Here is a 15,590-nt window from a genome sequence, read left to right as displayed (position 1 = left end):
ATGATTCTTGAAAATTCCCATCTTCACAGAACCCTGGTGGATCAAGGAAGCTCAGCCGACATTTTGTTTAAACCAGCATCTGATAAGCTAGGATTAGACGAAAAGGAATTGAAAGCTTACTCTGATACTCTGTATGGACTGGGGGAGACACCAATAAAACCATTGAGATTCATACCCCTTCACACAACTTTTGAAAAAGGGGCGAAATCCAAAACTCTGAGCATCGACTTCATAGACGTCGATGTAGGGTCAGCCTACAATACCCTAATCGGCAGAACTACCCAAAATTGGCTCGGAGCAGTGGTATCCACCCCTCACCTTTGCATGAAATTTTCAACACCAGAGGGAATAGCAACTATCAGGGGAGACCAGAAACTAGCAAGGAAATACTACAATGAAAGCATGAACCAGAGAGGAAAACGCAAGGAGGTGCACACAATTGAGCTTGGAGGGGTTAGAGCCAAGGAAGAGTTGCGACCACAACCAGGGGAAAAAACTGAGGAAGTACAAGTCGGAGAAGAGGAAGGAAAAAACACCAAGGTAGGAGCCAACCTGAAAGAAGATTTGAAGAAAAAGCTTATAAAGCTCGTACAAGAAAATTCTGACCTCTTCGCCTGGAAAGCCTCCGACATTCCAGGGATAGATCCCGAACTCATGTCGCACAAACTATCAGTTTACCCCGGTTCACGACCTGTTCATCAAAGAAGAAGGAAGCTTGGACTTGAACGAGCTCAAGTAGTGGAAGAACAAGTGCAACCCTCCTAGAAGCCGGGTTCATCAAAGAGGTCAAATATCCGGTGTGGCTGACAAATGTGGTGCTAGTAAAAAAATAAAAAAGGCAAGTGGAGAATGTGCGTCGATTACACTGACCTGAACAAGGCATGTCCCAAAGACCCATATCCACTTCCAAGCATTGATACTCTGGTAGACTCCAGCTCAGGATACCAGTACTTGTCCTTTATGGATGCCTACTCGGGATACAATCAAATCTTGATGTACAAACCGGATCAAGAAAAAACAACATTCATCACGCTTAGGGCAAACTATTGCTATGTGGTCATGCCCTTTCGACTAAAAAATGCTTGAGCCACATATCAAAAGCTGATGAATAGGGTGTTTACACCTCACATTGGGGGATTGATGGAAGTCTACGTAGACGATATGCTGGTAAAAACCAAGGATGATGCCAACTTCCTACCTGACCTTTCGTAAGTTTTCAGCACCATAAGGATGCATGGGATGAGACTAAATCCCGCAAAATCCACCTTTGTAGTAGAGGCATGAAAGTTTTTAGGATTCATGCTCACACAAAGGAGAATCGAAGCCAATCCCGACAAGTGTAAAGCAGTCCTAGAAATAAAAAGCCCAACTTTCTTGAAAGAGGTCCAGCAGCTGAACAGATGGCTTGCTGCCCTCTCCAGGTTCTTGGCAGGATCAGCATTAAGATCCCTACCACTTTTTTCTCTACTAAGAAAAAGATGCCAGTTTGAATGGACTTCTGAGTGCGAAAAAGAATTCCAGGATTTCAAAAGGTTTTTAAGCCAACCTCCCATTCTGACCCGACCTAAGGTTGGGGAAGAACTCGTCCTGTATTTGTCTGTAGTAGACAAAGCTGTCGCATCAGCTCTAATATGGGAAGATGAGGTCGGGCAACATCCTGTGTACTTCACCAGCAAAGTCCTACAAGGCCTTGAATTGAGGTATCAAAAACTTGAAAAGTTTGCATATGCCTTAATTGTAGCCTCTCGAAGGTTACGGCCTTATTTCCAAACTCACACAATAAAGGTTCGAACGAACCAGCCCATGAAGCAAATCCTCCAAAAGACGGATATTGCAGGCAGAATCGTCCAATAGGTAATAGAGCTATCCGAGTTCGACTTAAAGTACGAAACTCGGACGACAATTAAAGCCCAATGTCTCACTGATTTCGTGGCAGAATATGCAGGAGAACAAGAGGAAGCCTCCACTACATGGGAGCTATATGTAGATGGATCCTCAAACAAAAATGGAAGTGGTGCAGGCATAATATTGGTCAACTAAGAGGGAACACAAATAGAAGTCTCCATCAAGTTTGAATTCCCAGCTTCTAACAATCAGGCAGAATATGAAGCCTTGATTACAGGGTTAAAGCTGGCAGAGGAAGTCAGCGCAACAAAAGTAGTTGTGTTCAGCGACTCTCAGGTGGTGACATCCCAAATAAATGGGGAGTATCAGGCTAAAGACCCTAATATGAAGAGGTAGTTGGACAAAACCTTGGAGTATCTTAGGCGCTTTATAGAAACCGAGGTCAAGCATATAACTCGGGATCTCAACAGCAGAGCAGACGCCCTCTCCAAGCTTGCGAGTACCAAGCCAGGGGGTAATAATAGAAGCCTGATACAAGAAACTCTCCAAAAATCCTCTGTAGTAAAAACAGAGGCCAAGCAAGACGTCCTTGAAGTCTTTGGATTAGACCTCGAATGGATGAACCCTTTAATCTAATACCTAGAATTTGACATCCTACCCAAAGAGGAAAAAGAGGCCAAGAAAATTTGGAGGGAAGCACAAAACTACACTTTGGTGAAAAATATCCTCTGTAAAAGGGGGATATCACCACCATTGTTAAAGTGCGTCCCAACCTCAAAGACAATAGAAGTCTTAGAGGAGGTCCACATTGGTATCTGCGGAAACTATCTCGGAGCCAGGTCATTAGCTAGGAAAGTCATCCGAGCTGGGTTCTACTGGCCGACCTTGCAGAAAGATGCCACAGAATTCGTGAAGAAGTGCCAGCCATGCCAAATGCACATGAACTTCCACGTCGCTCCCCCCGAGGAGCTCATTAGTATAACTTCTCCATGACCTTTCGCAAAATGGGGATTAGACTTATTAGGACCCTTTCTCCAAGCGCCTGGACAAGTAAAATACCTAATAATGGGGGTAGACTACTTCACGAAGTGGATCAAAGCAGAACCTTTGGCCATCATCACAGCCCAGATAAGTCAGAGATTTCTCTACAAAAATATTATCACAAGGTATGGAGTACCTCACTCCATCATCACTGATAATGGTACCCAGTTCACCAACTCAACCTTCAAAAACCTGGTAGCCAGTATGAAGATCAAGTACCAGTTCACCTCGGTAGAACATCCACAAGCGAATGGACAAGTCGAGGCAGCCAACAAAGTTATACTGGCAGGGTTGAAGAAAAGGTTGCAAGATACAAAGAGAGCATGGGCTGAAGAACTCCCTCAAGTACTATGGGCTTATCAGACTACACCTCAGTCTGCCACAGGAAAAACACCCTTCCGACTTGCTTATGGCGTAGAAGCTATGATACTAGTTGAAGTCAACGAGCAAAGTCCATGGGTGAGCTTTTATGACGAGGTCAAAAATATACAGGGACACAAAGAAGAACTTGAGCTACTCCCTGAAGTCTGAGAACAAGCTCAGATAAGAGAAGCAGCATTGAAACAAAGGATGACAAACAAATACAATAAAAAGGTCATTCGAAGAAGTTTCACCCCCAACGACCTGGTTTTGATTAGAAATGACATTGGAGTCAAAAAAATCTGGGGACGGAAAGCTTGCTGCTAATTGGAAAGGACCATACAAAATTAATGAGGTCTTAGGAAAGGGCTACTATAAGGTGACCGACTTAAACGACACTGAGCTACCTAGGTCGTGGCATGCTTGTAATATGAAAAGGTACTATAGTTAAAAGCAAACTACATTCCCTGGTGTACTCTTTTCCCAACTTCATAGTTTTTTTCCAAAGAAAGGGTTTTTCTGAAGAGGGTTTTTAACGAGACATCAAAATGGAGACTAAGGGGCAACAAATTGTAAAAACCCTTAGTAGCAAAAAAGGTACCTTTGTGACTAAATAAAGATCTTTTTTTCCACATCTCTTTATAAATTCCTTTTGCGTCATTATTACTCTTTCTACGAAACGCATCGACTTAAACTCGACAAAACGTGAAAATCCCATGAACCGACCTAAAAGGTCGTCAAGATAAAACAACGAGGTACAAGTCGGTGTAAAGAGGTTATAAAAGCAGATCATGATAAACTCAGAAATTTATCGACTTACAAGTCGATAAAACTGAGAAGAATGGAAATGCGTCACAAAAATAACCTAAGTTACAGAAACTCAATAAAACAGAAATTGGGTACAGGGAATACAAAAAGAGATAAGAAAGTCTATCAAAAATCAAAGGCGGAGGCTGTCCCAAGTCTTCGAAAAATTCAAAATAACTTAAGCAAAAGATAGCCAGCTAAGATGAAAGATTTTCCAAAGCAAAAAGAGATAAAAAAAAGTTTTTAAAATAGACAGCATGGACGCACCAAAATTGTCCTAAACCCTTATCCAAAAAAGGGTATTTTTAAGCAAAATATTTTGTTAATGGCCATAAAAGGCCATAAAATGTTAGGAATCAACCACCACATCAAACAAAAACATAAAATTGTTTAAAAACATGGGACCCACAGGCCGGGCCCCCAAATAGCCATAATCATTTAGAGGAGAGATCAACGCCACCAGAAGAATGGCCATCGCCACCAAGAAAGGCAGGATCCTCAACAGGAGAAGACGGAGCAGGCTATTCTTGACCTTAAGAAGGGACCCCCGAAGAACTCGGGAGATCTCCGTCTTGACGCTCTCCACAGGGAAGAGATTCTATTATTCTCTGCCCCCGAGTTTTCAGGTCGAAATCAGTCTCGGGACGGGGAGGAGAAACAATGGCACCATCCACCACTATCTTGTCAAGATCAAAAGGAGAAAGGTCCAGGTCAGGAGCGATGACTCCGACCTATTCCTTAAAGATCCTCCAGGCTATCTCCGAACCCTCCACCACGGAGTCCTCCAGATCCTGATAAGCTTCCCGACATCTTGCCAGCTCCTTTTTCAAATCAAGATTCTCCCCATAAAGCCTCACTTAATTCTGTTCCGCCTTTTTCTTAAGGCCCTCCGTCATGGCATACTGACCCATTAACTTTTTCTCCCTCTCCTGGAGCCGAGTCTTCTCCTCCTTCAACTCGGCGACCTCCTCCGTCAGCCTTTTTTCTTCCTCTTGATAAAGAAGGATCCTCCCCTCTAACTCCTCAACCTTTTGGGTAGAACCCAAAGAGTTAAGGGAGGCCTTCTCCAAAATATCAAGAAGCCTTGTACACACTCCAGCTGCCGGAACACTCCCCTTAACTAAGAAATTAAGATGGTTTTGAACGAAAACATCATCCATATTAATTCGAGTATAAGGATACCTGTGGTTTCGAACGAATTTGGGACCATCAAAATTAGCTTCCCCAGCAAAAGAGGAGCTAGACTCTGAAGTCTTGCGCCTCTTCTTCTCAGGTTCAGGAGAAGATCGGGCCAGAGGAGAAGGAAGAGAAGAGGTATAGGAAGAAGGTACCATGATGGGACGAGAGGAATTCTCCAAGTTACGAGGAGGAGGAGGAGGAAGAGTGCTAGCAGCCCTGGCAGCGTCAACTCAGGCGCGAGACCTCTTCTTGGCATCTTGTACTTTCTGGTAGGAGGAGTTAGAATTTTTCTTCCCCATCTCTGAAAAAGAAAATAGAAAGTTAAGTTATCAAGTCGGAAAGCAAAAGTCTACAAATAACAACTCAAAAATTTCAAAGCCAAAAACAACAAAATCAAGTCAAAAATTAACAACAAAATACTACTTATCTGGGCCTGAACAAAGCTCGGAGACCCTTGGAAGAACGTCTTCGTATCCAAATAAAGGGCCCTCCTCCAAACTTCTCGGAGGAACCCCACAATAGCCTCTTCGACCACAGTTAAGTCATCCAGACCATACTTCTCCACAGAAGAAGTCTCCAACCAGTATAACGAAAAACGGGGAGAAGAATTTTTATCTAGAAAAAAGGGATGGTGACCCTCTACAGCTTGAACTTTAAAAAAGAAATTCTTAGAGTCATGGAAGGACTCATAAAAAAGGTTGAAAATTTTTCGACCTTAAATGGCCCAGAAGAAAATTCACTACTGTTTATTATTTTGCCCACTAAAGGGCTTAGTCATATGGAAAAGATGAAAGAAATTCTTTAAAGAGGTCAGAAAGTTCAGCTCTCGACTGACAAGCTGATAGATTTTCATAAAACCCCAAGAATTGGGATGGAGTTTAGTTGGAGCAACTTGACAATGATTTAAAACTTCCACCTCAAAGCCAGAAAAAGGCAAAAGCACCTCCAAGCGGGTAAAAAGACTCTCATACATAAAAAGAAAATGAGGGTGAGCATCAGCAGCCTTCCCAAAACAAACTTGGTCTTTAGGACCTGGGAAAATCAATTCATATTTGGGTTCATTCTCATTAAGAACACAAATTCTATGGTGAGTACGGAGGTCACTAATATAATCAGTATCAACGAGGGGTTCCTCCCCGAGAACAGTAACGTCCACCCATCGTAAAAGAGACTCGAGAGAAAACATCTTTTTAGTAAAAAAGGGGCGACGAAACCTACAAAGAAAAAGGGGGAAGGGTTAAAAACAGGATCTCTACATGGCCAAAATAAGTTCCCCCACAAAACAGAAGCACTAGGCCTACAGCCAGACTCGCTATGAACACTCCCTTAAACAAAGAATGCGAACAAAAAAGCATTCATTAATAAAGAAGAACTGACCTTTACTTATGAAGATGAGCAGATACGACGGTGACTCGAAGAAGGAAGAAGTTTCTTTTCAAACAGAAGAAGTTTCTTTCAGAGAGTGAAGGCAAAAAGTTTTTCAGAAAGAAAACAAAGAAAGAGAGGAAAAAATATTTATAAACACCCCAGGGGCAAAAAGATAAAATCAACGCGACCATTAAAGAGATGCGCCATTACTAATGTAATTGATCCCCACGTGTAAATATGAAACCCCTAACGGACGCGACGTTTGATTAGACACGACTGTTGAGAAATTTTGAATCACGTCGGCTTCGAAAAATCACGTCGGTTCCTCACCATATCAGCTACAAGCCCGAGTTAAAATACTCGAATCAAACTCTTAAAGAAAAGAGATTGTACTCAAATAGGGGCATTGTTCATACCCTGAACCAACACTAAGGTCCAGGTCCAGATGAAAGGCCCAATTCAAAGATTGGCCCTCATTCAACACCGACCTTCTCTCAATAAGTCGAATCTAACCACGACTTACTCTAAGGAAGTCGGGAGTGAAGATTAGCTAGCAGATAACACCTATTCAAATAAGTAACTGCACCTAAAATCTCTCAACCCACTTCCAGGAGTCATATCTCAACTTCCCTAAAGGGACGGTTATCCTCCTTAAAAGGTGGAACTACTCTAACGGTGGTTATTGATTCACTATTATAAATACACTGACACCCCTCAGGTATCTCTAAGTTTCAATACTCTAAAAACCTGCTTACCCCTTTGCTAACTTAGGCATCGGAGTATCTTTGTAGGTACCACCCTCCATTCTCTCATACACACAAGTCGGACGGAGGCTCTCAGACGCGAAGCTAGTCAAAGGGTTTTCTCCTTTAGACGATTGAGCCAACCTAACGAGTCCAGTCCACTAACCTCCGGTTACCCAACGTAACAAGAATATTGTTCAAAATTTTCTTAGTACTATACAAAGGGTTATGAAAATGCTTCTTTCGGTATCACAAAGTACAGATTATCTATGTGTATATATATATATATTGATGAATTTTATAGTGTTTATAATTTAGTGTCTAATTTTTGTTTAATTTATTTTTTATAATAAATTTTAAATATTTAATTATTATTTATTTTATATTTTTAAAATTAAATATTAATTTTTAATTTTTTAATAAGTTAAATAAATATTTTTAAATTCCATAACAATTATCATATATAATAGGTACTTAGAAGCAAATGATCAGGATAGAAATAATTGCAAATATATGTTTGTTTCCGAGAGTCACACCGGATTCGAACCCAGTGGTTTAAAAAGAGCTTTTAGTACAATGTGCAAGTAGATATTGTGTATCGACTAGGGGTGTCAAAGCGAGCCGGTCCGCTCCAACCCGCCCCGTCTCGCTTAGGCCCGTTCCATAAACGGGACAGACCGGCCTTCCCTGCCAACTAAAATAGGTTTAAAATGCTAGTCCGTTTCGTTTTTTGGCGAATTGGTGGGCTAGTCCGTTTGACTATTTTTTTTTAAAAATAAAATTCATTAAAATTAACCAAAAAGTAATAATTAAAAAATCAAATACAAATAAAAAATAATTAAATTATAATATAATTTTTTTATTATTTTTTTAAATTTTTAACTTCAATAAAATTGTTCAAACTAATATTTGTCAATAAAATCATCTTTATTTTAAAAAATAAGTCACATAATTTGAGCATATATACGAAATTGTAAAATAAAATAAATAAAGTTAATAACTAAAAGAAGAATAAAAACAAAAACCGAAAGAAAAGTGTTTAAAAATTCTATAATTATTAATTTTATAATAGTAATTACTTTTTTATTTAATAAAAAAATAAAAATTTTCGGTCCGGCGGATCGGTCCACCCCGTCCCGCTAAAACCCTCCAATTTAGCGGTGCAGGTTTGACGGGTTCTTTTAATTTGGCGGATTCTGAATTTTAGCCCGATTCACTCTTTAGCAGGTTTAGCGGATCGACCCGACAGACTCAACTGGTTTTACCCTTCCTACCCAAAAGAAAAAGAGTGAATTATTCTCATAAAGAGTCAAAAGGAAAAAAAAAAAAAAAACGACGTAAAAAATATAATTTTTGTTAAATTATCAAAGTTAAAGATGGCAGCTAAATTAACTTATCCAATTTTGACCAAATCAAAAATTATAATTTAACTAGCTTAATTATTAGAATATTATCTTATCAACTTATATTATTTCTTCTATACTTATCAAGTCGTATGTTTGGCAATCATAGTTAACTAAGTTGAAACTTTTATATGCCCCAACTTTTACTACTTTAGTTACTTGTTATAATTTTTTATTTTAAAATAAAAAATATTTTTTTACTAATTTCTCATTTAAAATTATTCTTTTGATATATCATATTGCTCATATTTTTAATAGATAAAGAGAATTTTTTTCTACTGCTATCTATGTGTTTCATTTTTTAGCGAAAGACTAAATTTTTTGTGATGTACAAGACATTCTAATTGTTATAAAATATTAAAATTTTTTGTTTGTTTATGTCTGAATTCCTCCACTAATCTTTACAATTAAATTGCCTCCTTATAAAATTGTGTAGTCGTTATATATTCAACTTTTATATTTGATAATATTTCAATAGCTTGTAATTTAGATATTTAATTTACAGTACTTCTTATAAGTATAAACACATAGCCTATAATAAAATTTTTTTTCAAGGTCACTTGCAAAATCTAAGTCAACAGAACTTTTGATGATAAATTCGGACCTTCTAAAATATAATGCAGCATCAAATTTCTAATTGTATATTCAGATACCTTTAGTAATCATCCAGTGTTACTTATTCGGATCAATGATGATTAACTGACTATTTATTCTTTTTTTGATATGTTTTATAGTATAAAAACTGTCACAATTAAGTATAAATTAGCAGCAATATTTCTGTTTATCTTTTTTTCACTTGTCATCAAGAACCCCAATGAGTTTGTCTTTTATTGCTTTTAAGTAATTCTCATTCCTCAAAATAACTTTTATATATTTTCATTTTGCAAAGAAAAAAATTGTTTACATTAAGTTTTTTAATCTTAAATTTTATTGTCATGATTCTAACACCAACTTACTTTTTATAGTTAAAGATTAAGAACCTGACTCTAATACCACTGTTAGGTTACCATAATTAATAAGATAAAATAGTGCAGCTAAAATTTATAGATGAAAAACAGATAAAATTGAATCAAATAATTTTAGAAAATAATAAAAATAACATGACTAAGTAGTAAAGATTATAATTTTTTAAAATACATAAAAAAATCTATAATACTCTCTTATATATTATAAAAATTCATACAAAAAAAATTATATATATAAAAAACCTTATTAATTTTTCTCTCACATTTTCACTTGCTAATTAACAAATGTCTTAATTACCTATATATAATTTACTAAAAGTAGTGATATGAAAAATAAATAAATTATTACTTATTTAATATTTACCAAATTAATAAATATCAACTTAATCTTATCAACTTATATAACTTTATCAAATTATATAATAAATTGATAAATATCAACTTAATCTTATCATCATATATAACTTGCTTCCAACATATAATTAGTTAACCATTTGTTCTTTGACTAAACAAATTTTTTTAACTAAACTAACTTATTTAATTTTGACCAAGTCCAGATTACATATTTATATATATGCTAAATTATTAATTATTTACTTCTAGATTTTTTAGTTTATAAACGCATTTTTATTATAAATTTATATAATAATTTTATAGATTACACTAATTTTTTGACAAGACATTGAATAATTATTACATAGAATATATTATTTTATTTTTATTAATTTTTAAAATAAGATTAATTATTCCTCTTCATCTTATGTGCACACAAATTTTTTTAAGTTAGAATTAGCCTAAAAATAGATTTCACTAAAAGTTATTGAAAATATAATTTTTTTATATTTTCAATGCATTAAATGCATAAAAAATTTTAAATTTTTTTATTATTATACTTTTAAAAAAATACTTTTAGAATAAGTTCATTATAATAAAAAATACAAAAACTAAAACTAAAAATATTATAGATTTATTATTATTATTATTATTATTATTATAAGAACTTGGCTCCTTAATGTTAAAATTTTAGTTCCATCACTAACAAAGTCAAAAATTACGACGACTTAGCTAGTTTAGTAATGAAATCACCACATTATCAATTTGTTTCTTCTAAACTTATTTTAAATTACATATTTAGCAATCCATGTGGTACGAATCTATATATATAATAGAAAAATTAAGTATATCAATATCCTAGTATTTTTCAGTAAATTTTAACGATTAATCTTTGATTATATGGTTAAAAATCACTTAAATACCAGCGTATTAATACAAAATTTTCCTATGTAATAACAATACTTGGTAATCGCAAGACCTTTAAAAAGTTTATACATTAGTACATTACAATAAAAATAATAAGTATTCCCTTCCAAAAAATGTAATTTTGTTTCTATGAAGAAGATTATGAGGCTCAGTTGATAGATACATGTGAGCTTAACATATACGCGTCATGAAGGAATTCCAACCCCTTAAACCCCATACCATGACTGTTTGGATGAATCTCTATGTAGCATTTTGTGTGTATATATCTGATCTTGTATGCTTTGACACATTGGTAAAAGTAAAAGTAAAAGTAAAAGTAAAAATAAAATTGTAGTGTGAAAATGAAGCTAATTGACAATCGCCTTCTACTCCAACCAACCAACCAAATTACCTAAATTAGAAACCTAAACAAATACCTAACTCTCACCACCTGCAAATAACCGATCCGAAGACCGTTCACCAATTTCCACCGCCACCTCCTTCTTCTCCTCCGCCGTCGAACCGTTCCCCGGAGACCGGGTAGAACTGGCCCTACTAAAAAACGCCGGCGTCCAATTGAACCCTCGCCGCTCCACCCCGCCAAACCGTTCATACTGCAAGTAGCCCCTCCTGGGACCCACACTCCGGGTTCTAAACCCTCTCCTCACGCTGCTCTCTCGAGAGAACGCCGCGCCGCCGTTGCTTGTCGTCTGACATGGCGTCGAACTCATAAGCAGCCGGTTTCGCACCTCCTCCGGCAGCCTCAGCGTAAACCGCTCCAAGCTTTCCCCCGGTTGGACCAGCGAGTGACCCGTCGAGTGCGACCTTGGAAACAAATTCCCAATCCTAAACCCCGTTGACCATGACCGTAACGGCGTACGCCTCTGATTAACTGAACTATCCATCTTCGGAGACTCCGTTACCGTTGCCGTTCCTCCTCCGCCGTTATCGTTACCGTTATTAATCTGTGCAATTTCGGATCTATGTGAACCGTTGGACTCAGGATCAGGGATCTGAACGGCAACGAAGGTGCCGTTATCGTTATTGTTGTTGTCGGAGGGGAAGAGGTTGGCGCGGCAAACGGGGCAGGTAGAGTGGTTAGCGAGCCATGCGTCAATGCAATCAGGGTGGAACACGTGGCTGCACTTTGGAATTAAACGCAGCGTTTCGTCGTCGTTGAACTCGTTGAGGCACACGGCGCATTCTAGCGTGGCACGACCTATCTTCTGTGTCTTCACGGCGGAGTAAACAAACGTCGGGAACGTCTCGATGATCTCCCGGTCCAAACCACGCTGCCGGCGGTGGCTTCCGGCGAGGGGGAACGTGAGGTCGAACCTCGCTCTCATCCTACGCTCCGCGCACTGGCGCGTGTACACGGAGAGGAAGCCGAGGGCGAAGAACACGATGACGAGGATGACCAGGACGACGGCCATGGACTTGTCGAACTTCACCTTGGAGATGGCATCTGGCGGCGGAGGCGGCAGCGAGTTAACGGCCTGCGCGGCGGTATGAGGCGGCGGAAGGAGCAGGTGGAGGAGGAGCAGCATCGCGGCGAGAAGGCCATGGTGGCGTGTTTGGGTATGGGTGGTTGACATATCTGATCAAGAGAGTAGTGTTGAGGTGTTGGATTTCATTTTTTTCTCTGTTCTCTTTTCTCTGTTTTTTGTTTTTTTTGGATGAAAAGGGAAAAATGAAGGAGGAAATGATTACGGTGGGTTCTAAATTCTAATAGTAAATTATTAGTAAAACCATGTCTCCACTCTCCACTGATTGCTGCCGTTAACCTTTTTTCTTTTTTGGTCTCAGGTTGATAATGATTTCCTTGTTACTGTAAACCAAAGCTTTTGCTATGCAGAAAAAGAACATGCAAGGATGAAAATGTTCAAGGACTTAATATAACACAGGAAGAGGAGTTTCTTATTGTGGAAGAAAATTGGGGATTGGGTCTATGCTCTGCAGTTGTATTCTCTGGCTCTCTGTTGTTGATAAAACTTATGCTTTGGATGCTGATATTTTATTTTAGTAGATATTCATATTCTGCTATTCTATTTGGCTTATGAAAATATCTTATAAAAATAACTTTATTCAAAGATTTTTTTTTCTTCCTATACTTGATTATTGGCTTTATCCAAACGTATCTTACAAGGGTAGACACTAGACAGGTAGAGGAGCAGGATGTCTATTTTGGTTTTGACTTTTTGGAAATGGGACTTATGGCCGCACACTAAGTTACAACGGATAAGTCTAGACTATATAGACTATAGCGAGCCTCAATGAACATATTTTTTCAGTGCACCAAGCTCAGCCACCACTACCTATAAATTGTGGAGACATTTAGGGTGGTTTGTATTTGTATTTTTTATTTTTATTTTTAGGGTTTTTTGTTTTTTGAATTTTATAAAGAAAAAAATAAAAATAATAAAATATTGTGTTCTGTTTTTATTTTTTTTTTATAAAATTTAAAAAACAAAAAATATTACAAATGAAAATAAAAAATAAAAATACAAATCAAAGGCACCCTATTATTTAATTCTTTTTATTTAGAATTTTTCCGATCTGTGCTCTATATCCATGTTTCCCTTGGCACCTTCCAAAAATTAATGTTGCCTGTATCAATCTTAATTATCACAAAAAGAGGAAAAAATAAAGAAGTTTCCGCGTATAATCAACTAATTTACTTTCTAATACTAAAAATAATTTTTTATTTTACTTTTTCTCATTTTAGGGAAGTTCTTAGAGACTCGGTGATGGGACTCTGTAAGGTTGAATGTTGCATTCTGAGTATGGACAGAATTTGGAAAGCATACAAATGGCTTCATTGTGCGTAATCAAAAGATACTCTCTAGCTTCATGGATTAGAATGATTACCCCTTTTAAAAAAAATAAAATAAAAGATAATACTGAGGTGAAATGAAAGTCAAATTAATTGTATTGAACAATATACTGAAGTGGTGTCTAATGATTACTCGAGTTAGGTCCAGTAGCTTCATGTAATATAATCTTTTGCAATGGCGGAAGAAAGAATGGGCTAGTTTAAACCAGCAAGTTAACGAATAAAACTAAGCCAAGATTGTTGAATTAGGCTGCTAATTTAATTTGCAACTCTATCAATCGCTATCTCCACCAAATTAATTTAACATTTATAATTTTATATGTCACTCGTATTTGTCCGATAAATTACACGTAGTCCTCTATTATATTCAACACGATTTAGAATTTATTTTATGGTTCTGGTACGTTACCAACAATATATCTGCCAACTTTTGCCAACTCTTATTTATAATTGTGTTTCATGAAAGTGTGTTCGTGGATGTGTCTAATAAAAATATTTTTTTTATAACTGTGTTTAACAGAAGTGTCTTTATAGATATATTTTCTGGATGTGTCTCTTTATATATGTATTTAAAATATATTAATTACTAGACACATCTACGAACACACTTCCATGAAACACAAATATAAATAAAAGTTGGCAGAAGTTTGCGGATAATATGTTGGTACCCTATACTTTTTCTTTATTTTATATTGAACTAAATTAGATATGGGTGCCAATTTAATATAGGACGTAGAATCAATAACATAAGCCTTTCTTAATTTATAATAAATATAAAAGTATTCCTTCATTTGTCACTTTGAATTTTTGGTTAAATAGAGAAGTTTACCTTGAAAATTCGAGTTTGAATAATAAAAATGCCCCGTCACACCATAATAACTTATTCCACTCAAATTCTAAATTAAATTAATTTGTCCAGTAAGCAGTTGATGAAACATCACTCTTTCAAATTAAATAGCTAAAGACTAAAGTCTAAAGAAAATATATGTAGAGCTTTTGTATAGTTACTTAATTAGAATTAAAATGTGTGGCTAAATAAGCGGATATGGAGCCGTGAGGACTCTTGGACCTGAGATTGAGAAAAGTGTATTCTGTGTTTCCCAAATTTAATTATAAAAATTTCAAAGTTGAGAATTTGGAATTTGGAATCATGATATCGTATATTATAGTTATCTAGGGATTGACCCTGCGTGTGATCCAGGGGTTAATGTTAATGTAATACACTAGAAACTCATTGCTTCGGGGATTGGATGGATTGAATTTACAATGTAGTATCCTTTTTTGTTGGACAAATGTAAAAACCGTGATTCGTAGAAATTATTTTTTCATGTTCAAACCCATTACTTAATTAAAGAATATAATATATTTATTATTTTTATTACAAGGCTATTAAATTTGTATAGTTTTTTTTTTTTTGTCTTGAATTTATATAGTTATTATTGCTCCTTGCTTGGAAGCTATTTGGATATCTCTTAGGTTTTGTTTGGTATGAAAAAAAAAATAAAAGAAAAGAAAATGAGAGAAAAAAAAATGAGTGAAAAGAAAATAAAAAAAATAATAGAGTTATTTGTATGCTGTTTGGATTAAGAGAAAATATATGAAAAGAAAATAAAAAAAAATTATTTGTATAAAAAAAATGAGAAAAAAAATTATAATAATATAAAATTACATTAATATCTTTATATATATTAGAAAAGAATTTTTTTCTGGTTTTGTTTTGGTCTTTTGTTTGATTGGGTGGGCTATACGTATTTTGTTTTTAATTGGATAAAGTTAGACGTCCCTTACCCAAAGAAAGTTAGAGGTC

General features: G+C 36.2%; 2 protein-coding genes across 2 annotated transcripts; one reads left to right on the top strand and one right to left on the bottom strand.

Annotated features, from left to right (window-relative positions):
• LOC140174667 (uncharacterized) lies at positions 1–765 on the top strand. Its single transcript, XM_072200155.1, has one exon. The coding sequence runs from the start codon at positions 1–3 to the stop codon at positions 763–765; it is 765 nt and encodes a 254-aa protein (XP_072056256.1).
• A 10,310-nt stretch (positions 766–11,075) lies between these two features.
• On the bottom strand, positions 11,076–13,592 carry LOC112706207 (RING-H2 finger protein ATL11-like). The gene has a single exon (XM_025757384.3). It carries the CDS (start codon positions 12,543–12,545, stop codon positions 11,388–11,390), a length of 1,158 nt encoding a protein of 385 aa, XP_025613169.1. The 5' UTR covers positions 12,546–13,592; the 3' UTR covers positions 11,076–11,387.
• Between the last annotated feature and the right edge of the window lie 1,998 nt (positions 13,593–15,590).

This window comes from Arachis hypogaea, chromosome 8 (genome assembly GCF_003086295.3).
Source record: "Arachis hypogaea cultivar Tifrunner chromosome 8, arahy.Tifrunner.gnm2.J5K5, whole genome shotgun sequence".
In the NCBI taxonomy this organism is placed as follows: Eukaryota; Viridiplantae; Streptophyta; class Magnoliopsida; order Fabales; family Fabaceae; genus Arachis; species Arachis hypogaea.
This window is presented reverse-complemented; position numbering and strand designations above follow the sequence as displayed.